At 31.7% G+C, this 25,815-nt stretch overlaps 1 protein-coding gene across 1 annotated transcript in view; it reads right to left on the reverse strand.

Annotated features, from left to right (window-relative positions):
• Window positions 1–25,599, reverse strand: part of LOC113393079 (homeobox protein abdominal-B-like) — a 31,470-nt gene extending 5,871 nt beyond the window's left edge. Inside the window, exons 1-4 of the mRNA XM_026629777.2 lie at window positions 25,546–25,599; window positions 8,325–8,416; window positions 4,335–4,381; window positions 30–632 (exon numbers count right to left, since the gene is read on the reverse strand). Coding sequence (XP_026485562.2) covers window positions 30–632; window positions 4,335–4,381; window positions 8,325–8,335 — 661 coding nt within the window. The 5' untranslated portion in view covers window positions 8,336–8,416; window positions 25,546–25,599. The remainder of the gene's footprint in view (window positions 1–29; window positions 633–4,334; window positions 4,382–8,324; window positions 8,417–25,545) is intronic.
• Between the last annotated feature and the right edge of the window lie 216 nt (window positions 25,600–25,815).

The raw sequence follows: 25,815 nt of genomic DNA on the forward strand, positions 1-25,815 counted from the left end.
GTAAATAAGTACACAAACAAATTACTTACCAGGTAGAGCACTCGGAGGCGGGTACGGCGCGCTGGCAACTGATTCCGGCGCGTAGTTTCGTAAGCCATAGGCGTCATGGGAGAAACCCGATGCTTCGGAGACAGCAGTTCGGCGTTCATCACCACCAACGTATGATAACGGCTGATCCCCACGCGGAGCGCCATAGGGGTAATTCCAACAGGGCTGTGAAAAACCTTGATGACAGCCATCAGCGTAAGGTTTATATTCTCCTCCCCCTGTCGGCCAGAAGGGTAATGCAGATTTGCGCTCCCTTTCGACAGGCAGATTGTAGTAAGTCGGGGTAGTGGAGTATTGATGCTCGAAGGAACCAGGTGCATCAGGTGGGTAACCCCAACCTTGCTGCGCGTGCCGGATGACTCCCGGCTCTGGCTCATAGCGCTTGGCCGGGATGTGAAGTGGTTGTGGTGGGTTAGAGCCCACGGAGGCAGGTGAGGCGCTGGAAGCTGAAGGTGGCGCGGCGGCGGGCGCGGCCGGTGGTGAGCCGCCCGGAGGTGACGCGTGCGCCTCCTCGTAAAGCGCGCCGCCGACGCCGTTCATCATGCTCCACCAGGCCGGCCCGGCGGAGTGCCCGGAGGCGGGCGCTGGCGACGCGGCAGCCGCATCGCAGGGCGCGCCGAGGCCCCCGACATGGTTGTCAGGGTACAGGGTGGCGGCCGGGCAAGCCACGGGTGAGCAGGAACGAAGCCGGCAGTTCACGCGCGCCGCGGGCACATTGCACCACGCGCACACGCGACCACGCAGTAGCGGCACATGAAAGTTAAAACGCGGTTCCCAATTTAGCTAGCCAGTCGGACGAGAGACGACTGCAGCGGGCCGACACAGTTAAGTAGTCACTCGAGGCTACTGGAAAACTTCGGAAAGCGATATCCGTCAACGAGTTGACGAGTACAGTTCGTTTTGTTTAACTTCATAAAAATAAGTCCAAATATCACGAAACGATGTTTTTTTACGATAAATTTAGTTTGTTTTTTTTTTTAATAAGCAACGTTAAATATTCAAACGATTGATTTCAACTCAAAAGTTCTGCAAGGCACCAGTTCTAAATAGTTTGTAGTGCAGCGAGCACAAAGTCGCGAGTGTATCGTAATGCGATCGTAACGCTAAGAGAAAACACGAGACGCGCAATCGGCGGCGCGGTCGAGCGCGGAGTGGTGGCGCGCGGCGGTGCGCGCCGCAAGGCACGAAGCACACAGGCGCGCGGCGGGGCTCCATCTAGCGGCGGGCGGATACATTAACCGCTGCACCCATGACCGCCCGCCCGCCCGGCACACGTCTCTACTTTTATAGATTTCAGTCTTTTGTTGTATTTCATTTAAATATCATACTTTTTATATTTTTTGTATAATATTTTTTAATTTTTAATATTTCCATGCATAATTCGTAAACATTCTAATTTCAACTTTCATTATAAAATAACCTACGCTATACATTTATCGCACCAATGATCACATTTTTTTTTATAACTTAGGGTATTAATAGCACGGTTCATAGTTTATATTCACATCTCGATCTTTACTATTAAATCGTGCAAGAGTTGTCAGAGTACAGTAGCGCGGGTGCGGGTGCGTAGTTAAGCGATTAATGGAGGCAAAATAGCCATAAACTGCCGTTTAACCAAACTGCAAGCGTCACTCGACCATCACCGAGTTGCCACCAATAAAAAACGCGAGACTTTATGACGGCAACTCACTCACATTTTATTGTGAGTATAAACTTAATTTTATCGTCTGTTAATTTTACCATAAATAAATAATCATAGGTAATAGTTATCATATATGTAATGTTACTAGTAAAGTCTCAACGGTACATTTAATAGAAATTATCACGGACATATTTTTGTATACCTATTTCGCTTTTTTATGGGTAGTACGGAGTGCATTAATAGTATGTACGCTAATTATTCTTTACCAAAGAGTGTGTATAGCATGGGGATAAGACCTCGGAGCAATCTGGTAAGGCGGCACACCCTTCCTTTACACTTAGTCGTAGGGAACAATGCTTACAACCAATAAATCTACTTACAATATTTCACACCTATAGAAGCAACATGTACTGTTTACACAAGACACGGCTATAAAATATGTCAAACGAACAAAAGCAAAAACATACATAACACGCTAAGTAATGTTATCATTCTTGTTAACAATTTTTTGTCCTGTTATTATGGTAATTGAAAACCAACTTGTCAAAATAATATATGTGACTCAAACGCAGGACTAATTTCCCACACGGCCTTATAGTGAAACTAATTATGATTCGACAATAAAAGGCAGCGTACGGTATGAAGCCGATAAATTTTGCGAATTATGTACGTGTCTATAGATTTTACAACAAAGATTAGTTAGTTTTATGCAGGTATTACAGTCGTACTTTAACAATGCAAGTAAAAACGCAACAATTTATGGTCAAATACAAGTTACTTTTATTTATGAGCTATATAAAAATAAAATAATATCAAGCATAACACAAAGATAGATTACTAATAAATATTACCATTATTTGTTACAATACGTTTGCACTGTTCGTTGTGTACGTACTACCTAAATATCCTTACATTGGTTGACAGTACGTTGAGAAAAAGTTATCTATATCAAAACCAATGAACTCAACGCATATACAGATTTAACTGAGGCGTGTTGAATGACAGTAACAAACATAGGAACAAGTGTGCGCCTTAGCCGGGCTGTCTATAAATATTTACGTTAGGAAACTCTCCAGGCCAGTGTTCGGCCATGTTGTGCGTAAATAAAAGTGCGTTTTCTTATCTCAAACATGTGTTGCGCAAACGCAATGGGGCTAACGTAAGCATAAACAATTGTTTTAAGCATGTAAAACATAATGTTATATATTACCTTACAGAAATACCATTCCGTTTAAAAACTACGCAAGCGAACAAAATCTTATTTTTTAATTAATTTCAATACCATTACGAAAATGTTCTCAATATAGGTTTTTTTTTTATTTTCTTTTGGCATGTATTAAGTTTTTAACAACACAAATATATTGTAGCCATATTATACTTATGTATAAATATTATTTATATAACTTTTAATTAAAAAATGTATAATTAAATGAAGACAAAATCGTCGTTAAGAAACAGGATTTCCATTATCTTGAAAAATAAATAACATTTAATGTGTCTTCAATCTGATATTAACCGGTTCATTCGAAATATATTATTGATTTTTAATTTTAAAATGGGTCCCTAAGGGCGCGTCTCCAATGAAATTGTGGAAATATGACTTTGAATTGCAAACTCATATTACACGGTGTAATTTTTATCGACATCTTAAGGTAAATTAGGGTATCATCTAAAGTATTTTGAAATTTGTGTGTTTGGTTCATAAAATTTCTGTTGGCAACTTAAGGAAATTTCAGGAACTTTTCCGAAAACCGAACGTTGATAACACAAAAATTGCTAATTTTAAATGCATGGTAGACGTAGCTTTACGTGTCGCGGTTTAATTTTATATTCCAATTCTGTTTCAATGGCCCTTTATATATTCTACATTATATAAAAAAAATATTTTCATGCAAATGTATTACCGTTCTCATTATCTCTTTAATTTCACTGTCATTAAATTATTATTTTTATAATTGATAACTTCACCAATAACATTTACTTGCAAATTACTTACTTTTATTTTTAATAAAAATATTAAACAGGAATAAAAAATTATCTGTAAGATAAATAAAATCTAAATAAAATTTAAGCTTGTTTGTTTCAGTTATAATAGGGTGGATGTCCTCTTGATCGAATTTACGGCGACCATATTATAGTAAGCGCAACAACCTGACTCTCAAAATCTGATGGGACAGTAAATCCATTACTACCGGAAAGAGTTCAGGCAGAGAACCAACAACTTTAAGTGTTTTCTAGGGCAAGATAGTGTAAGCGGTGCTAATACCGGTACTCTGGGCCGCTACTGTGAACTTCTATGTTTTTTATTGGTTCGACCCGAATTTGTGCCCAAGACCTCGAGTTCTGCAGCATTATAAGCTAGTCCTATAAATTAAAAGAGACAGACTAAAAATTTAAATAAAATAATAAAGGACTTACAATAAGTATCTAATCGGTAACTTTTGACGTTGATGTTCATATGTGTAATAAAAAATATATTTTACGTTGTTGTTGTTTGTTGTTGTTGTTGCTCGCAATATATGTTATCGTATCGTAGCGTAGATATTCGTTCACATATTTTCAGCATATATTGTTTATTACTATCAGTTAATATGCCTTGACATATGATTAATGTTATTAATAATAAGGAGTTAATAATCACCTTGACGCAAACTGGCTAGCGAAGTCTGTGTGAACGGGCAAGGTAACCTGAAAAATAAAAATGTAATCAATTATACGAAGACGTTTTGAGTGAGAAGAAAATTTATCATAATATAAACAAAGAGATATTTATAAAAATATACTTCAAACATTTAATTTAAAAACTCGAAATTATTATTATTCTAATTAAGATATCAAACATATGGCATTAAACAAAACATTTGTATAAAAATAGCAGGTCCGTGACTAATAATCTACTAAGGCAAGTATGCGGCTTAAATGATGGCGACGTGTAGCGGCTAGGGGCACGTTACCTAGTTTATTTTCGAGTCTCCACGCCCCACACGCCAGCTATCCCATTGACTGAACCATACAATTCCACTATTTTATTCTCTAACTTCGCTCGATACATATAAATAAATCCTTTCTAAGTCATTCGATATGGCGCATAGTCACGAAGTTTACATAAAATAGGTGATTTGCGCCGATTGCCACGGTTTTTTCTAAGTTCCCCGAGGGTATGGGACGCACCTACTTGTATATGAACGCGAAAAAGCCGTGTTTACAGTTTTTTTTTTTTTTACTTTTAACGATCTCTGACTTTACTAGACATGTAAGCGATCGTAAATTCCGTTTTGTGCTTTTTAACAATTACATGTTTTCTTAATGATTGATTTAAAACAGCCTATAATGTACCACGCGCGTGTGGAGTCACTAATGAATTACGATCATACTCAAGGTTTAATATATTTAGCAAAGCGTTCGCGTATCTTCAATCACCTTTAAACTAACTAAAGACACAGGAAGGGCGTTGGTAAGTAGGTACAGTTAACTTCGGAAACTTAAGTCGTATTCCAACAAAACTTGGTCGACGTGTTCATTTAAGTTTATCCCGAGCGCAAGGTTTGTTGGACTCCTATCAGGTATCGTAATATAGAAGGAAATTTTGTTAACTATTTTTTTCATGTGTAAATGACAGAAGAAAGATGGCGTAGAGCACTCCAGTTGACTTTTACGACTTCATTTCCAAAGCAAGCCGCGAGCGAGCCAACGGGTGCGTTTTAACCATTTTAATAAGGCCTTCCCCTTCACGTACTGATATTATAATACGGGAAGAAAATGGAATGGAAAAAAATATTCAAGTTCAATTTATAGTGGTATGTTTCGATAGATCTGGTGACAGGACGAGTTTGGGGTACATTAGAACTGACAAGTTGCGTTATCTCTCACAAGTACGTTACGTTAAATAGTTCGTCTCCCACGACTATTTAACAAATAATTTCTTTACAGATTTGAATAATTTAAAAATATAAACCCAATAGTTGAATATTACAAGTCCCTACAAATGTTTATTAATTTCAAAATAAAATGTAAGTATTATGATACTTAAACATAATATTATTCAAAATATAAATCGTAAAACAGAAATATAATCAACAAATAGATGAATTTGCGTCAAATAAGACATATTTACAACAATAGTATCGAGGGAGGAGGTCCGAAAATTTAATGGTGCGAAAACTGACTGGATCATATCACCGGGTTTACGACACGATGTAAACGGCCGATTCATTTGCAATTCCAACTGCGATTTAGCGACGCTTCGACGTTTCTCCGACTCAAAATAACAGATATATAACAACTGCTTTTGTGAAATTACTTATCTTAGAAATACAACTCGATTTACTGAATAGAATTATACCACAAAATTAAAAACTCACGGAAGGCAATGACATGAGTGTTGTCATACATTTATAAATACGCAAAGAAAATTATTCAGCAAATTAACAATACAAGCGACATTGTGAACTGACAATAAAATGTAAACGGGACATTAAATTCAATCACGGATAATTTTCAGTCAGGTATACAGACAAACAAAGGTAACTTAACCTAAAAACTACTAACTAACGAATGGATATATTTACGCATTTTAATATACTTACATTGAATGAAGTTCTAACCACAAACATTGAACATCCTAAATTATTGAGTAAAAAAAAACGTTTGTACATGATTAAAGAATCATGTAAAAATATCATATTTCTTTAATATTCAATACATATATATATATATTAAATAAATAATAAGCATAATTTACACAAAGGCAGTAAATATATTAAGGTAATAGAACATCAAATCAAAACTATACAAAGTTACATTGGTATTAAAATGTACAATGTAAATGTGAAAATATTCCCATCGAAAGCTCGACTTACCTACCGCTTTAGGGCATACCCACACATCCTACATACTAAATATTGATCGGCCGGTGGTCCTTGTTATTCAGTATTCGATCCATTCCTATGTGTCCGATGTTATCAACAAGGGCACATACGTATTGTGATTCGTCGGATGATTCGAAATAGATTGGCTGATATCACGTTCGATCGGTACATTTAAATATCCACAGAATGTTGTAAAATTACATTGATCTCATTTTAAGTTATACTTAACATGATGTATAATACTTAGAACCATGTACGATTTTTTTTTTCGAGTTCTTTGCAAAAGGAAATCTAATAGAAAAAAAATTATAAAGTAGGTACCTATTATAAAGTAGGTAACTATTCATGTCTAGAATTCTGATGAATTAATAATAATAAAATTGTTTTATTTTAATTAAGTTTTCAATGATAACACCTCCTCCGTGATTTAACTATTAGACACGGATTAGTGATTTGATCATAAACTCATGTCATTCATAAAGCAATTAATATTGATTTGAATTTAATGTATACGTCTATGTACCTATGTAGTTATTTAATAGTATAAATTTAGTACGATTTTTTTTTATATTCTAACAGTTAATTAACACATAAATATATCCTTTTGAATATTATTTTCATTATAAAGAAGATGAGATTGAAATGTCAACATGAAAATAATAATCGCAACATTGTTGTATCGTTTAAGCAAAGCGATAAATTAGCGATTTAAATAACTTTAGCGAAATGATCGACTAATAATTTAAATACGCATTTTTTTTATTTTTAATGTATATATATATATATATATATATATGTTAATATGTTTTTTAGTAGCTATATTCCGTTTAAAATGGTAGATAAGAAAAGGCAAGTTGATTAAATTAAAATGAAATTAAGAGTAGAAACTAATAAAATAAAAAATATTAATGTCTCGATAATAATTATAAAGTTGGTAAGCATAATATTTTTTCAATTGGAAAATAATAAAATTAAATGCTATAAAGATCAAAATATACAACATAAAAGCCACTATATATTTAAACGTTACACGCTATCCTCCGCCTTTATAACTACATATAGTTAAACTCACGATCAGACGGTCCGAGGGTTCATGCAATAAAAATGCAAATGCATTCGCATGAATTTCGACCGAAGCATGTCTGGATGCATCTACCCATAATTATACCTATACTCATACCTGCTCGTTTAAAATTCCTTTTATTCAGTTAAGTCGAACGTGAGTATAATAAATGTACCATAGTAAGTATAAGAAAAATCCGCTCCCTTGCGCTATAAAAAGCGTAAAGTTTTGGCAACAGCTTCAGACGAACGAAATGGTTTTACCACAAGTTGATGTATAAACACGAACAGTCGTATGTAAATATTTTCAATACAAGATATAGTTTTATATTTGATAATATTCGTTGAAAGACTAATAGGAAAATAATAATTACAGGTACATATTTTTACACCAGCTCTATACAACTGTCTTATCAACCAGCTGGCAATTAGGACAAGGTGAGGTCTAAAGGTGGCTCAGTGTATATATATGACAATATGTCTTTAATATTCTTCTAAGATTTCATTTAATAAATTTAAAAAAAATGTCAGCTCAAGTACGTATATGTATAAATGAATAGTAAATCAAATCGATACATTTGAATCCATGTTGTTTTTGATGTCTATTGTGCGAGAAAATGTCAAAGAATAATCACCTTCGAGTGCATGCATTTAAGATAAAATGTGTTTTAAGATGATAAAAATAAAGTTCAAATTCAAACCTTAGTATCATGTTCTGTGTGGCGTCGTCGCCTCACCTGTTAGTAAGGTCGACCGCGAGGGACGCCGCGCCCGAACCTTACTCGCAACACGCCTGAAAATAAGGAAAACATTTTATTTACATATAACAACTAAGAAATAATTTTATATTTTTATAAATATAATATATATATATATACAACAAGACATATAAAGATAATTTAACAATGTTTAAGAGTTTGCTTTATACCTAATATGTTTAGTTAAATATATTGATGGTGATATGTATTTTCTTTAAATTAATGTTATTATTATTATCTAAAATAATCATTATTAATAATTTACGTAAATTCTTATTCGTCTTAAATACAATTTAAAAATTTAAATAATATGTTTCCTACCCGATAACGACTTCAAAAAACAGTATCTACTGCTAATTTTAGTTATCAGTCTCATGTCTGCAATAATATTGAATGAATGAAACATGGATGATTTTAATTTACATGTTCGTATTTCGTAGTTATAAGTTCTTAGCGATAACGCAGTAATATACAGTAGGTATATACTCGTTATGTAGAACCTTGTACAGTAGGTACGTGCATAACAAGTCTCATTTTAACGCCCACACACAAACATAGTAGTTGTTTCATACTCTACCGCAGTAAATTAAATAGACGAGCGTATCCAGCGTATTTTACTTCGACCAACACAATCATTTCTTTCATATTAGTTTTTGTTGTCTTTCTACTCATTGGACTTTCGGTAATAAAATTACATATGGAAAAGGAGGAAGGAATAAATAATTTTAAGCGCTCGTTTTTAATAAAACTGTTACGCACGATACTATATTCATTGTTTATACTTTGTAAGTTATATTAAAAAATTGTAATTGATTTTAAATTACATGTATAATAAAATATTTGTATTATCTGTGATCGTATCTTTTACAAGATATTTATTATGATCAATATCTTGATTTGACATTTAAAATGATCAATTGATTAATAAGTACCTACCTACCTACGTTTTAAATCAATTTTAATTTTGTTAAACACGTTACATTGCATTTTCGTATAATTAGATAAATAAATTGTACCTATAGGTATACAAGTTTATAATGAAGTTATTAACTTTTTTTAATCGTATGAAATATATTAACACACTGTCACGAATAATAGAGTTTAAAATCAAAGGTGGACCCGACTCTGAGATTTCTGTGACGGCGTTACTAATTTTATTTTGTAGTGTATAAATTTTATGAACTGTCAAGCGGCTGTGGTTCATATGATAATTTTGTCGACACCTTAGTTATTTAGAGATCTAAAACAATTTAATTTCCTACTGATTGGTGACGACGACGCGCGGCGACTTTAGGAACCATTACTTTGATACGGAATATTTAAGTGAGTCAACTTTAGACGTGTTTGTTTTGTACTAATCACGCGCGTGAATACAAGTAGGTAATACGGAATTTCAATATTCTCAACAACAAAAGCAATAAAAGGTTTTTTCTCTGTTCTAACCGAGGCTCCATTAGCAAGAAGGGAAATGTTGTACCCCCCCTCCAAGAAAGCTCTAGAAATCTCAGCAATAAATGCCCACAAGCGCTAAATTTATTTTATCGTTTGTTCCACTTAAGGAATAAGATTGAAAAATGTTCCCAATATTTTTCCGTAATTTGTTCGTGTATTTTTCTCTGGGGCTATAAAATATTTACGGGGCTCGAATGAATGAAGGAGAGGATCCTCATTTGGCGAATTAATTCACTTCCTCAAACAAACAGAATTATTATTCATTACAAGATACCTATTCCTAATAAATATGTTTTTGTCACAATATTATCATTCATGTAATTATTTATTATTTATTTTATGTAAGTAAAACAACGGACGATTTGCAGAAAAGTTATACTGTAACAATTTATTAATTGCATCTGCGTGATGTATATAGGAAACAATCATCTTCATCGTACTTTAATTTAAATTAATTACTCATAAATATGTTTTAATTTTTATTTTAACGTATATATATTTTCTATAAAATGAGAAAATAAAAACAGTACACGTACCTATTGATTGCCAAATACAAAACGACTGCTAAATTTAAACTAACTTTTAGTTAGCATTTTGTTAATATTATTTACCTGCTTCTATGATCATTTTAACACTTACAAAACGCTAATTTATTAGTAGCTATATGTCATATTCTATGTTATAGCTGTAGCCATAAAAAAAAATTGTTTGTGTAAATTATAAAAACTTTAAGTTAAAAACCATTAAACTATCATTTAGTATACATACACAAGAAAATACAGCACTTGCCGACGCATAAACTTGGCCTTAGAACTTGTACAAGGTCTTTATGCCACGGAGCTGTTTTACTATTTTTCATATAACATATTAAACATATAACTACTTTAAATGATAGTAATATTTTCTCAAATAGATGTGATTTTTCGCATTACGTTTTATTCCTCTATTTATCTATCATGAGCTCTATGATGACATATAATGACTCTACATTAAATATATATTGTGCTTTCTTTTATTTATGATTCGCATACATTTGATAACTAACTCTTTATATTTATATATTATGAGACGACGTGTCTTAGTACCTATAATTCAAATGTTTGTTATACATTCCCATAAGAATGTACAGTTACCTATATAAACATAAAGATATTTGAGTGTGTAAAATTAAAATTATGCAAAAATTCTTTACACTGGTCTTATTTCTCTGAAGTGCAGTATCAACGATCTCTTAGTTGTTTACGACGAATGCAACGATGCACTTTTAGATAGTATTCTACAAACCACGAACAATAATGAAGTCATTTGATTAAGATAAAACCTCACACGTTTTGTACTTTTAAACTGGAAACTTATAGATATTTACCTCGACACGAACATTTTCATGATAATTATAAATAATACAAATGTTGAATAAAGTCTGTCATTATAGTTATAGTCGGTGCTATTTATAAACGAATTGTATCAGAAATATTTTAAGACGAACAATTATGAGTATATACTTACCCAATATGGACAGAAACGACATCTTGCAAGCCATAAGATCAAATCTATTATATCATTTATATCCAAATAATAAAGAGCATTGTCCTTCGGCAACAGAATAATCGATCAGTTAGTGTTAGATACCTAAACAAGCTAGCACTGAGCTTTTCAACATACACATTGCACTGAGCCATCTGTCAGCAAAAACAGAATCACGTGGTCGTTTGAAACATTCGGTTCATAATATTTTCCAATACATTATGTAAATATATATTGTTACTTACCTACCTGATACCTACTGTCAGAGATACATGTCTAATATAGGTACACCTGCGTGCAAAAGTGCATCACGTCAACGTTTATGATGCTGAATATCATATTTAGGAGGGCGGAGATAAATGCATCTCTTTGTTTCGCGACTTTATGTACGTTTTAATGTGAGGTCGAGAGGTAAAATCGTTGGTAGTTTACCGTCTTCGTGTGTTATATAATGACTATATTATATGACAGAATTTATTCTGCGTTGCATTATAATTTAAAATTATATGTTTCTGAATTCCCACGTACATAATCGTTTATAATATACACTAAAAATTACCAGTCTTAGTTGTTATATAAACGAAAAGTTAACCTGGAACAATTATTTTCTTTCTCTTAAAAAAGACAATAGATTTGTTTCTTTCTTTTTTTTATTTAATTAAGCTTACATTTTTTTATAAATGCAATATCGAAAAATGTATCATAAAAAGGTGATAATTTTGTGAACCTCCGAAAAAAAAAAAATAAGCCACCGCCGATCGAGGCACTGGAATTTTTCTACCTCGGTTAATCCTATTAAATGCAATAAAAAGTGTTCTTTATATCAAACGTCGATACCAAAATACGTTCAAACATTCTCAATAAAATTGGATTGCATTATGAAACAAGTTTATCTGAATCGGTTATTGCAAATATTGCAATATGAGATAAGCTGGGGAGCGAGCAATGATTCAATATACGGACATATGTCGACCCAACTTGCGGACTTTTATTAAGCGGACTTATTTGGGAAACAATATACGTAGCGGCTTAAATACGTACACAAGGCTTTATTAACTTTTGTGAGTTGACATACGAACTACAGGCCTAAGCATATACCTACAACTTGTCCCTGATTATCTTGTCGGAACATCGCATTATTAAACTGTTACTTAACAGTCAGATTATGATATATGCTACAATAAATATAGATATAAAACTTATATTAATTTAAATTTAAGACGAATGCAATATGAAAGCAGCATAATCTGTTTACAGTTGTAACGAAGCTATTTCGAAAATTACTCTTTTCCTTTAACTGTTACAACTATACGATTTATACTAATAAATGAGAATAGGTTGTTTTTGTAACCTATAACTGAAAACACTAATATCCATAAAACTTATACCAGAATATGCACCGCGTTTCACAGATTAGCTTGAAATTAGATTATTGACGTGACAAAATTTGAATTGTGAATTTCATGACAATAAGATTACCAAAAATGTAACCATAATATTACATGAGTATTTCTTTACGTTTAAGAACAAGAGTAGTACGAATAGTGATCATAGCTTGAAGCAATCCGATGCCGGGCCCATTTAGACGGGTTATGGACTCTATTGTTTTGTCGAGGAACGTGTTTCTCATAGCAAACACTTGTTCCGAGAAAGGAGACCGTCTCCGTATATTATGTATCCGGAAGTTCCGTCGAAATAATCCTATTATGTCATCGCGTTTTTCCAATTTATTTTCCGGTTCAGTGTTCGTAGACAAAAGTTTCTAATGTTGATATTAATTAGAAATATATTTACTAATCAAAAATCAAAATATACTTTATTCAAGTAGGCTTTTACAAGCACTTTTGAATCGTCATTTAACAAACTATATTAAGTAAAGCTACCACCGTTTCGGAATGTAGATTCTACCGAGAAGAACCGGCAAGAAACTCAGTAGTTACTCTTTTTAAACATTTAAAAGTCATGTTTAATACAATTATATATGTATGTTATATATCCTGCCTGGAAGTCAACAAGCATTAACTCCACGCTTTTTTATCATCTATATATTATTGTTTACCAGGTATTTTTTACAAATGATTTGAATTTATGAAACGGCAAAGTTAAACCTAACCTAACCTAACATTTTGATTTTGTTCAATGTCTCATAATGTAACTACATAATTGATTCAATGGATTTAATGTTACCATAACAAACATATTTGGTAAATAAACCATGAATTAAATCCGTACATAAGAATCTTATTACATTCGTTGCATCTGGGTTGGAAATTATTTTAGCTCCGCTCCTAATTCTGGTACATTTGCGATGAGCTTAACAAGAACGAGCGAGCGGCGCGCTTTTCATCTTTGAAGCGCAACATTTACATTTTCGTCTCATTTATTTGCTATTTCGGGCCAAGTCTCCCCCTCCAGCCCGTTCCCCTCATTTCTCCCTCCAATGAATAAGTCTTGGCGTGCGTCAGACGCGAGAGTAAAACGGAATTGGGAAGGAACGCTCTATAAAGTCTAATTAACTTTGAAGTGAATGCACAAATGTAAGGAAATATAAAAAGATCCGTCAGGAAGAATTAACTACTCGACGCTCGGGCTACTGTATATTTTACTTTATAAAATTCGACACTGAATGATATTAACACAAATTAGTTTTTTCGAGTAACAATGAACATCCTATAATATAAATCTTTAAATCCAAATAAACGTAAATCAAGACGGCTGAAATCATTTAGTCGATGCTTAGCGAAAGAGGAAGCAAGATGGCGCATGATCAGAATGTAATCGTACGATTTGGAGTTTTTATTAAGATATTTACGAAGAATACCCTTCGTATTGTTATTCAGCGGTCGTCTCGTATAAAAATAACGCGTCCCTTAACGCGAGCCTTTTGTCTCGGGGCGGTGGTTTCTTATAAGAAATAATTTCGTGTCCACCCCCTTGTTTGTCATTCGCGGCTTGCTTTTAGCAGGATGCAACTGTTTCTTCGTGATTAAAATTTAAATGCATCCAAATACAAGCCGTGACAGTTGATATGAATACCAATAATCATATTAATTGAAATGAAAGTATGCGTGTATTTTATACCTTAAATTTAAACTTTATAATTCTGAGTTCTAACTAAATAGAACTAGACTAGAAATATTTTATTTAATAAATGTATTTATTTCAACGCGATGAAGTACTTACTTATGATCCAAAATATCATGTTCTAAATTTAAACCGTAAAAACAATCGTATTGAATTATACAAATCACTCTAAATGTGAATTGTACCTTGATATATTTTATATGGCACGCATCGAGCCAGATTTCTGATAGAAAAACGCGCGAGCCCCGAACCACCCTCGAATATAAATCGCCTTGTTATATTTTCCGGAACATTGGGATTCATGAAGTTTGTGAGGCTTGACGACATGATTCTTGATGACATACAACCTATATGAGTTTTTATCTTTACATATTTGCTATATATTTGTTGTTTACATAACGTAAAGTAAGTATCAAAATATAAACTTATTATCAGCGGCTTAGTATGTTATTATTATGGTGGCGTACAATAAATCAATGTTATATTTTGTTATATTATGTAATACTTCTAAATATATATGTTATGTAGTTGAATGCAACTTTTTCTTACAAATGGTGTATATAAGTCCTATATTTGCAATTTATAACGTCAATAAATAAGTTGTTCTTAGAATCGTAAATATGTAAAAAACAAGTAGTTAAATTAAGTAAGTATATAAATTGTTTCATAGCAGATTGTGATACTAGAGCTTTTGAGAAGCTTTAGCGAAAATATTCCCCCAGATGATTATACAGGAAAATGTAAAATTATTTAATAGCGGATGATGAAGTTCTTATAATAAATTATCCAAACATTTTTCACTTAGTTTAATAAAGATGAAATAAAATAATGTACTATACATTTATAAATGCATTTACATTAGTACCGACTGTTCATTATTTTTATACGTAATTTTAAATCAAATGAGCGAGTGATTTTATTTAATTTTTCTTTAAAAGCAATTGCATATAAGTAAGATAACTTCGTTTTATACTACCACATCAAATTCAAATTAAATCCAGATACCCTTATCCGACAAATACTAGTAAAAACCAGTTATTTGGCGACTCGGGTCCGAGTTATTATCATTCAAATGTAAATTAGCATTTTCCGCAGATATCGCTCCGAATATTATTTCTTTATAAGTGTAGGAGATGAAACCAACACCATATCTTGCAGTATTCTTTTTTGCCGAGGCTTTTAAATTTACATATTATTCACACTTTGGTGTGAACTAAGCGAAGATGTTTTCATGTTGCTTTTAATAAAAAAAAATATCGTAGCTTCATTCTTATATAAAAAAAAATGGAGAAAAATGTTGTACTTATTAATGATTTATTTTTTACTAAAAATTTTTAATAAACACAAATGAAAGAAATAACTAATGTGTAGTCATATAATTGCGTTTTCAAATGGTAAAATATTTAAATAATAAGCCGAAAGTAACACAATTTGTATCCATAAAGATAAATTTCTTTAAAAATTAATTCAAATAACAATGGTTCGAGTGATAACAGAATAAAAATTAACAAAAGGAAAAGGGTACAATAGAGCGGTTGCGTAACATAGAACAAAGGGTGAAAGGAGGTATGAATATGAATGAATTACTTCGCGAAATTGGGCCACGCTGAGCGAAGCATTTGTCCTTTCAGATCTTTTGTATTACTTTTTATTTTTCAAAAATCTCTTTGCTGTACAATAACTTCCTCGCATATATTAAAATACGAGGAGATGAAAGAGCCATGTGTTGACTTAGATATTTTAAATCGGATAAACTACAAAACGAATACACACTACAAAGTCGACTGTCTAAAATTAAGCAGAAACACTTCATCCTAGCCAATTAATCAACATAATGTTAGATATATTTAATATTTGCCAAAGTTATTTCACCACAAGTTTTACTACTCGTGTGATACGTAAAGACGTAATTCCGCTGGGTTCAGACGAGTTGCTCAACTGTTTTGGGCGGGTATTTATTAAATTGCAGGGTTCGGACGTAACTCGAGGACAGCGTAAGCCCGTACCTTCCAAATTAAGGCCCGGATTATATTAGATTGTGCCTATAAAGCTCACCACCATTCTAAATAAGGAAGTTTAAAACTAGATAGTACGAGTTATACATTTATGTACGTACATTTACCTACAAAATGATTTATTTTTTGTGTCATTGTTTTTTTTAATAGGAGTAATATTAAAAATGTATAATAATTAATTCTTTAAAGAATATAGGTACTTTAAAGAAATGTCAAAACACTCTTTTTTAAAGTAATTACGATGGATATGTGCAAGCAATATTATAAGTAGGTATCTTATTCTTATAATAAGTATAAGAGTCGTTATCCTAATGTGACAGAAGAGTTGTATTCATCGAACAAGAATAAAATACCTAGATTCAGTTTCTCTTCACACTGCGAACCGTGGTTCGCATACAAACCATCTCAGGACACAATTGTAATATCTTAATGAGCTTAACGAAACTAACTAGAACAAAACAACTACACGAATACCTATGAAGGCAAATAATTTTGTTTAAATTAAAGTTTTTTTTTTTTTAAATAAAGTATTCGTAGGTATATTAGTACTAAGCTGTATTCACGGATATTTCTTTTGAGAAACAATCGATTAAATTCAGTTAAATTACGAGACAGAAGATTGTCAGTTATGTCTGTGGAGACTGAATGTGCCGAATCGGTGAACGTCTAAGTGCTCGTAAATCTTGTGAGCTCTCCGGTGGATGAAAATAAGCGACATGACGCGATCGCGTCGAAAATGCTTACCAAATAAAAATAAAATAAAACAATTCTTAATTTTTAAACCTCTAATACAAGAAAAACAAATTAAAATTAACATTTTTGTTTTAGATAATATTTAAGCGTTTGGCTAAAAATCTGCTATTATTTATATAGATTAAAAAAACAGGACGCACAACAATTATTAACACACAACACTTTTTTTTAAAATAATAAGTTGAAATAATTTATTTTAAAATCAGCTTTAAAGTTATAATAATAGAGCATAAAATCGTTCAACCGACTACTTGATTATAAACGAGCTTTCGGAAAGAAGAAACGGGTCCGTACAAACGGGCACCTTTTATAAATACATGGCGCGGCAACCATGTTGCTTTGAACGCCAATCAGAGCATTCCGCCGAGAGAGAATAATATGGCGGATAGCTATGGGCATTATCACTCCCTATTATTATATCAGATTAAGGACCGGCCGTAACGAAACTTATGGATCTTGGACTGCATTCAAAAATTTTAAAACCAGCGGTACAGGTGACTGAACCGATTTAAAAAATAAACTTTTATTAAGATTTCTTATAAAATATCTAAATTGCGCTGTGCTGAATAACATTTTATTAAGCCATATATTATTAAATGAAAACGCGGCCAAAGATTCTTCCTTAGGTTGTAATTCAATGTAATTATGTTTAGACACTCGTAAGTAATGAAAATTACTCGCACTCATGACAATAATAAACTAGGTTTATAGCAGAGTCATGTATTCCAATAACGAGATAACAGGCCAAGTGTAAGTGCAAGTGAATGTTGAATAGTATTGAGCTTGATAAGTCTGAAATATAGGAACAGATGTTTGGGGTGAACGACACTCGACGATGCGCTCTTGCGGCGCTCTCTGTTGACTTATTTATGCGCCTACGCATGTAATCAATGTAAAAGGAGGAATATTTTATTGGGTAAAATTATGGAATGTCATGGACATTTTGACAAGAAAGTAATTAATTTATGGCCTTGTTGACATATCAAACGCTTGATTCAATACACTGAAATGATACCTATATCAGATACACATATTAAATTATACTAATTATTTCGATTATCAATAAGATTAATGGACAATCATAAATATTCACACATATTATTATATATAATAATTATACATTGAATATATACATTAACGAATTCTATATAGCTTCATAACTCAGTAAAATTGCTCTCGAAGGAAAAATAACCTTCGTTTCAAAGGCAGTATAATAACGACGTTAATAGACAGGTTGGAGGGCAGAAGAGTACCGGAGGTGATTTAAGAAAATTACATTATAAAAAGAGTAAAAGAAATAAGGGATAGGGTGCGGCTTCTTTCAAAGACATTATTGTAAAATGTACCAATTTAAATTCAAACATAAAGACCTCCCCACACTTGGATTATAATATAATAGGCAAAACTAATTGGAATAGAAATAAGTATAATATAAAATTAAGGGGATTCAATATCCTCAGGTGGAAGCGAATTATAGACAAGGAGGCTGTTAAATTAAAATAATCCTCTTTCAAATTTAAATAAAAATATCCAATAGGACTACAAAATTTTATCGAATTAACTTAAGGATTTAAAAAAAAAAAACATAATTTCAAACATGTTACGTATTATTTCGTAAAAGTATATTTAAAAAGGGCAATTGAATCAGTAAAGACATGGCTAAGTAAAACATTTTACTGCCACCTTTTCTTAAATTGGAATAGCAGAGTCGGCTTGACTACGAGCCAGAAGTTAAACAGTAAAAACTTTCTTTGTTATCCGATACTATCGGCAACGGTACTCTTTCATTTGGTTCTATAGTTGAAACGTTATATTTCGAAGGGGAAATTGCAAACTCGAGGTAAATAACTCTCTGAACTGGTACTTCTAAATATATATACCGGATTTACAGGTGTTCCATCAATTTATTTAGTTTAATTGCGCACTTAGCGAAGCTCGTTCATGAACGCCTTAGGGACCTTGGACTCGGTTATAATAGCCTCAAGATCGCCCTTGTACAGTTCTTATTTAAATATATTATGTAAATATACATCTACTTATAAACAAATAAAACAAAAATAAAGATATACCTACCTGAATTTTCAATGAATATTAAAAAGTGGCCTAAATTAGTTTTATCTAAATGGTTCGCTTAATTGAAAATGGTTTTGGTTTTGATAAAGGTTGTAAGCTGTAGCTTGCTTGTATTTTCATTTAAGTATATATTATTTATTTACATATATGTATATAATATATGATTTTATTATTTCTCAGAAAATAAATATTTCGAATATTTATCTAAATATATCTAATATATTATTTTGATACGAGGAAATATGTAGTGTCTACCATCTTAATATTTTATAGTTTTTGTGTTTCCTTGATTCATCTTAAAACGGTATTAAATGTTAATTTATTATTAAAAATACATTTACCACGTAGTTTACATAACGACACAAAAAAAATACAAATAAAAATAAAAGAAACGTACAATTTATTTAGTAAGGAAAATTGTACGCCAATCTTCGTTTTAATAACCGTCCATGATATAATTGTAAGGTAGGATATACCCATTCCACAGCCTCGGGCTGCAATTACAAAATATTCTGGAACGTTCCAATTAAAACGCTTATCCGCAAAATTCCAAGCCAGCAAACTTTACAGATTCTCAGCAGTAATGGCTTCGCGAATTCTTCGGATATCTCACTCGCAAATGTTCTTTATTCTAATTTTAACAGAAACCTTATCGTGATAGGGCGGGATTAAATTACCTACCTATAAATTGAAACGATACAATTTCTTAAGCTTTAAAAATTGCTATTTATTGATATACTTAGGTAACTTAGGTAACATTTAACATGATGATAAATATACTAATTGCCTTTTATTTAAATTATCTTTGTCTAAATATAGTATATACGTAAACCATTTTTAAGTGTCGTTATTTAATTTATGTTTAAGTAAACCCTAATTAAATATTTATCGACGAAACGTTTTTTAAACATACTTAGATTAGTCGACGAAAAGTTTCTTCATAAGATTGCTGAACGAGAGGCGAAAGAAATGACTTAATAATCCCAGAGGCGTCTCTCTCAGCACGAACCGACAATATTTAACTAAGAGTAATAATATAAAACAATATACCCATAAGAGTTCGCTACATAAAGTTCGCCCCGAGAATAAATGGATTACTTATGTCCGCGGCGCGCCATCTAGTGGGGGGTACGCGAAACAGTATGAGTTATTGTTATTGCAGGATTTTCCCGCTTCCGATATGTTTTCACTTACACCCCTGTTATACGGAAACTAATAAAAATCTAAACGAAATATTCTATTGAATTGTTCGTGTTTTAAGATACAAATGGCTTAAACGCGTTTAAGGACATGAAAAAGATTTCCATCTATATTCAAATGAAGCATTTTTAAATTGGGGTACACGTATTAGAATATATTTATAGAATCGTATCGCTGATGTATTATTTTAGTCACCGTTTTGAAGTAAAACCACGTAACTAGCTAAATAAATCAGAAATATAATAGAATACAATTTAAAAAATAATTAAGTATTTATTTCAATGTTGTAATTTATCATTAAGTGCGTGAATGGTGAAGATTTTTTTCACCAATTTAATTGTTCTTGTCTACGTGAAGTACTTTCAACCAATATACTTAGTTATACCTACTGCCTATATCCTGGATACCCTTTGCACATACCTACATGAACAAAGCTATTACATTTTATTGTTATTCATAAAACAAACATGTAATGCTGTAAAACTATCATTCGAAATTACAGAAAAAAAAAACTAAAATTAATTTTATTCGTATTTATAAAATAAACTAAGTATAATTTCATTTGTAATATGGTCATTATATAGTCCACTATTACAAAGAGAAGCCGATACCGATGATATTAAATTATTAATATACTTTTTTTTATTAAAAAGTACTATTTCTAGCGACGGTGGGTCGCTATGTTCTATAATTTTTTATCGCAATACGATAAGCTAAATACATACAATCAACTGGTACAATCAGCTAGAAAACCACTTCTCGTTAATTGTACCGGTTTCATGAAAGCACGAACAGAAGGCCTGGGGCTTATTAGGGGGGCCGTAAAGACGCTACAGCGGACGTATATTTCATCGGCGTGGAACACCCGCGTCGTACGCTACCAACTACACCAATCATTACTTCATCGACTAATTGCTGAATGGCTGTGATTGTACTAATGAATGAGACAGTTCACGTATTTGTGTAGAGATTTTTTAACGATTTTCTTATGACAACGACATATTTTGTACTCGAAATAGGAAAAACCGCATTTATACTAAACAATAGAAAAAAAAATAATAATAATAAAAGTAAACATAATGCGGTTTACCTAATATTCCTTACAAATTAATTGTTATATCGAATAATAAAACGCATTAATCGTACAATTAAACAATTAAACTTACATGATGCGTACATTTGGCGTTATATATTTCTTTAAATGCTCAAGAAATCGCCGGAATAATTTATAATCTTCACTCGAAATCACTGCAATAAATTAAGTTGCCATAAAGTAGGTACTTAAGACGCACGAACTGATTTTAGGTAACATTGAATTTTTAAATAAAACTATGTACCGGACCACACACAGAGAATCCGGATTGAGTAGTTAACATACTTAATTTATTTAATGCAACATCCATTAAGTAGCAATAAAATATTTTTGAATTAGTTAAGAATGTTTCTTAGTAACTTCAATAGTAGTTATTTTTACCGAATAAAATGAAGGTATAAGATGCAGGTCGTTAAACACGTGCACAAATAATAAGATTTGTCAATTACAAAATAATTCAATAACCATTATTATAGGTAGTCCAACTAATTATTCTCCCTGTATAACTCCTGTATGTATTTAAATTCTGACGTCTTTAAATTTAATGATATTTCAGCTTTAAGATTAACTTACAAAAGCTCACTCTGTGTCATTATTTAAAATATATAATTAAGTTATACCGAACTATGTTAAGACCTCTTTTCCTTCTGAGAAGATGGTTGAAGCTTGAACGCCACGCTGTTTTAATGCGGGTTGGTGAATGAATATACATGTGACAGATTGACATCAGATGCATGCAGATTTCTTCGAGATGTTTTTCTTTACCCTCGAGCATGGGATAATTTATAGAAAAGCACATGAGAGTTCAGTGGTGCTTGTTCGAGTTGGCGCCAACGTTCTTCAATTACGACGCCGGTTTGACAATCTACTAGGCCCTCTCGGCTTGACACGTAAAATTACATTAAAATTGTGTAATAAATAAAATAATTTTGAGTACATATTGAATTAAAACTAGTATTCAATTTACTGATTATTAATGCATATATCTAAAATAAAAGTGAAAAATTCTAAGATAAATATTTTATGTTATATATGTAAAGATAAGATAAATAAAACGTACATATCGACGTATAACGTACCTATGCGAATTTCCACAGCTATCCGGTTGTTAGACTGGTCGAAAAATTGGCTCGACGCCAGCCGTCGCTTGCGCATTCAGGCGCAAAGTTATCTTTTACATAACTATATAAAATGAAATCATAGAATACAAATAACTTAAACATTATAACAGAACACACTACTTTCACGTTTAAAATCTTCAACTGTACTGACTTCGCGATGGACTGGCTTTCTCTTTACTAGCAAAAAACTAATTTAAATTTTTATACAAAATTGCAGGCCGAGCTCACGTTTCTAGGAAACGGTTGTGTAGGTTTTGTGCTATATCGTGTTATTATTTTAAAAATTTTAGTCCAATATACATATTTAAAAAATAAGGTTTTATGTGTAGAAACATATTGGTATTTTTTTTTTTTTTTTATTGGTATGATGTAGGTATGTAGGTGTATGTAATTGTAATCTATATACCATATACACCATATATATCTATATACACCAGAGCCATGAAATGAACTAAAAGAATAGGTAACATGTTTGATATTACATTCTATTGCATTGTAATACCTTATATAAATGTATGTACCATATATATTATATAATATGAATTAATGGACGTGTAGGTACATTATAATAAATATACTCAATGTAAAAAGGAATAGGTATCTGTGCATAACGAAATTCTTCTTTTTCTGTACAAATGTACCTACATATTAGATAGGTATACTATAAACAAGAAAACTTTATGCGCCAGTGCTAAAGTCTTAATTATTCTTAATCTGTAGTAGGTAATATAGGCACGGTTTTGTAGAGGAAGTCTGTTTATTTTTAATGAAATAGGTACATTCGAGAGATACTAATCTAGTGCCGCCGGCGTTAACGCAAAATTATTATTTATAAATGTTAATTTGGAAAAAAGCTCAGCAGATTGTAATTATTTTTATACGTGTTGGTCGTTAGTATTATAATTAATTTATGAGAATATATAATAAGTCACATTTTTTTTTCTTTTAAATAAGTTTAAGTATGAAGAGAAACAATCAACTGCGGAGTTATTCTCTAAGGACAAATTCGAGACACAACGAACATATTCTCAACTCAAAGAAAATTATTACGCGGCACCGGCGTACTCAAAAAATCTTGGCAACATTTTTTTTATTTACGATTTAAATTTTCTTATATTAACATTTGGTAGACAATAACAGTATTATACTTACATAGTATGAGGATTTAAAAGAAAAAATTATGTACCTACAGGTAAATATTAAAAGTAAATAGGTATGTTGTTACTTTGATAAATACAAAATTGGATTGGATAACGGATTGATTTTTAATACTGACATACTTATAAGTATATAAGTATATCTTTAAAAGCGGTCGTCGTCTTAATATAATAAAACAGACTTAATTTTTTAAAGTTTAGTGCCGGTGTTTTCTAATTTTAATAGATATGTCAATATAAATGTCGCTGTATTCCAACTTGAATGGCGAGTAAGCCACTGTAATTAGCCAGGCAAAAGAAACATAAAATCTTATATCCCGTGATTGGCGGCACATTAACGCTGTAAGTTGTTGAATACAGTACCAGTATCTTTGCACTCAGCATTTTTTATTAAGCACGCCATCTATCGGTGTTGCTTCGAACTTCTAGAAGGTTAGACAATTAGTAACTATGGAACTTTTGGTGAGTTATAATTATGAATGTATGTAGAGCATAGATTTAAGATTGTTACTTGTTACATTCTGATGAAAATAATATATTAAATATCATTTCCGTTTGATTTGATTAAACGAAATGTCAAAATCGATGAAAATATATTTATATTATTATATATGATTTTATTAGTTACTTAACATGCTCTTTAATTATTTTAAAAAATATTCTTTGCCGTTATAAATTAATGAAAATGCTATTACGAATTTATTATGATTTATATTTTATAAAGTTATAGATTAAACAATCCATATTTTCTGAGCTTTTTTTTGTGGAATATTCAGTACAGATACAGTACAGAGGAGATAATATTAATTCGAAAGCGCCATCTTTGTCGCTTTGAGAAAACTACGATGTGTAACCAAAAGCAGGTTTGGTCAACATTTTGAGTTTTTTTTTCTTTTAACTAGAACATAAAATTAATTAAATGTTTGAATTATGTTATGTTCTTTTATGAAATATATGAAATGTAACAATAATTTGTAATTTATTAATATCTGTTTACGTATAATTATTATAAATTCCTACTTTCACAAAATGTATTTCTTAGGATACCTAACTGAACATTATCCAAGAAAATACTCAAAAAAAAAATACAATATATGCAGAGGAAAATAATTTTCAGGTCGCATTACATAAATTCAAATATATCAAATACCATTAATTAGTTTCAACGTTTATAAAAAAAATATTCATATATTTAATGGAATATCTTAAAGTGCACAACATCTGATCTGATATACCCTCCCTCACGCAAATAAGATTAAGCCCACACAGTCACAAAAGCTTTACATGTGTGCTCGAAAATTCAGGTGCCATACCCGTTCTCCTCGCCGCCATGTTTGTTTATCTGCCGTCTCTCTCTACCACGAAGAAAACTATACGTGCAATGTGAATTGAAAAATGTAGTGTTATCTCATTCGTTCAGAGTAGTGGCATCGATAGCAGATTGGGTTCTTTTGATTTGAGAAGGGGAATGAAAAATTTAAAAGTTCCGCATGGCGGAATGTTCGACGCATGTGAACGATATTGGAATATTTTTCGTTACGGCTTTAAATAAAATTGATATTTCATTGCGGCAATCAATTGCAAATACATATTCAATCTTTTGATAGTATTCCAATTTTAAAAGTAATTTCGGAACTTTATTGAATTTATGAAATAATGTGCATAGGTACAAATAATATAAAAGCATCATACCTTATAGGCAACGTTTTGCAGAATTTTAACAAGCCTTCTTCTTTAAGCCATCTTGACGAAATCTGAAATAAAGAAAAAAAAAATCAAATTTTTTTTAGAACTTTCTAACAAAGCCTTTAATTTTGAAAATGGTTTTAATTATTTATCTTACTAAAAGAAAGTGTTATTATCGAAATCCGAAAATACGAATAAGTTAAATCAAAAATGTATTTAATGATAGTTGAATTTTTTTTACTATTAATTCACAAATAATCTGTTCTGGTCTTCCCT

This window comes from Vanessa tameamea, chromosome 12, assembly GCF_037043105.1.
Source record: "Vanessa tameamea isolate UH-Manoa-2023 chromosome 12, ilVanTame1 primary haplotype, whole genome shotgun sequence".
In the NCBI taxonomy this organism is placed as follows: Eukaryota; Metazoa; Arthropoda; class Insecta; order Lepidoptera; family Nymphalidae; genus Vanessa; species Vanessa tameamea.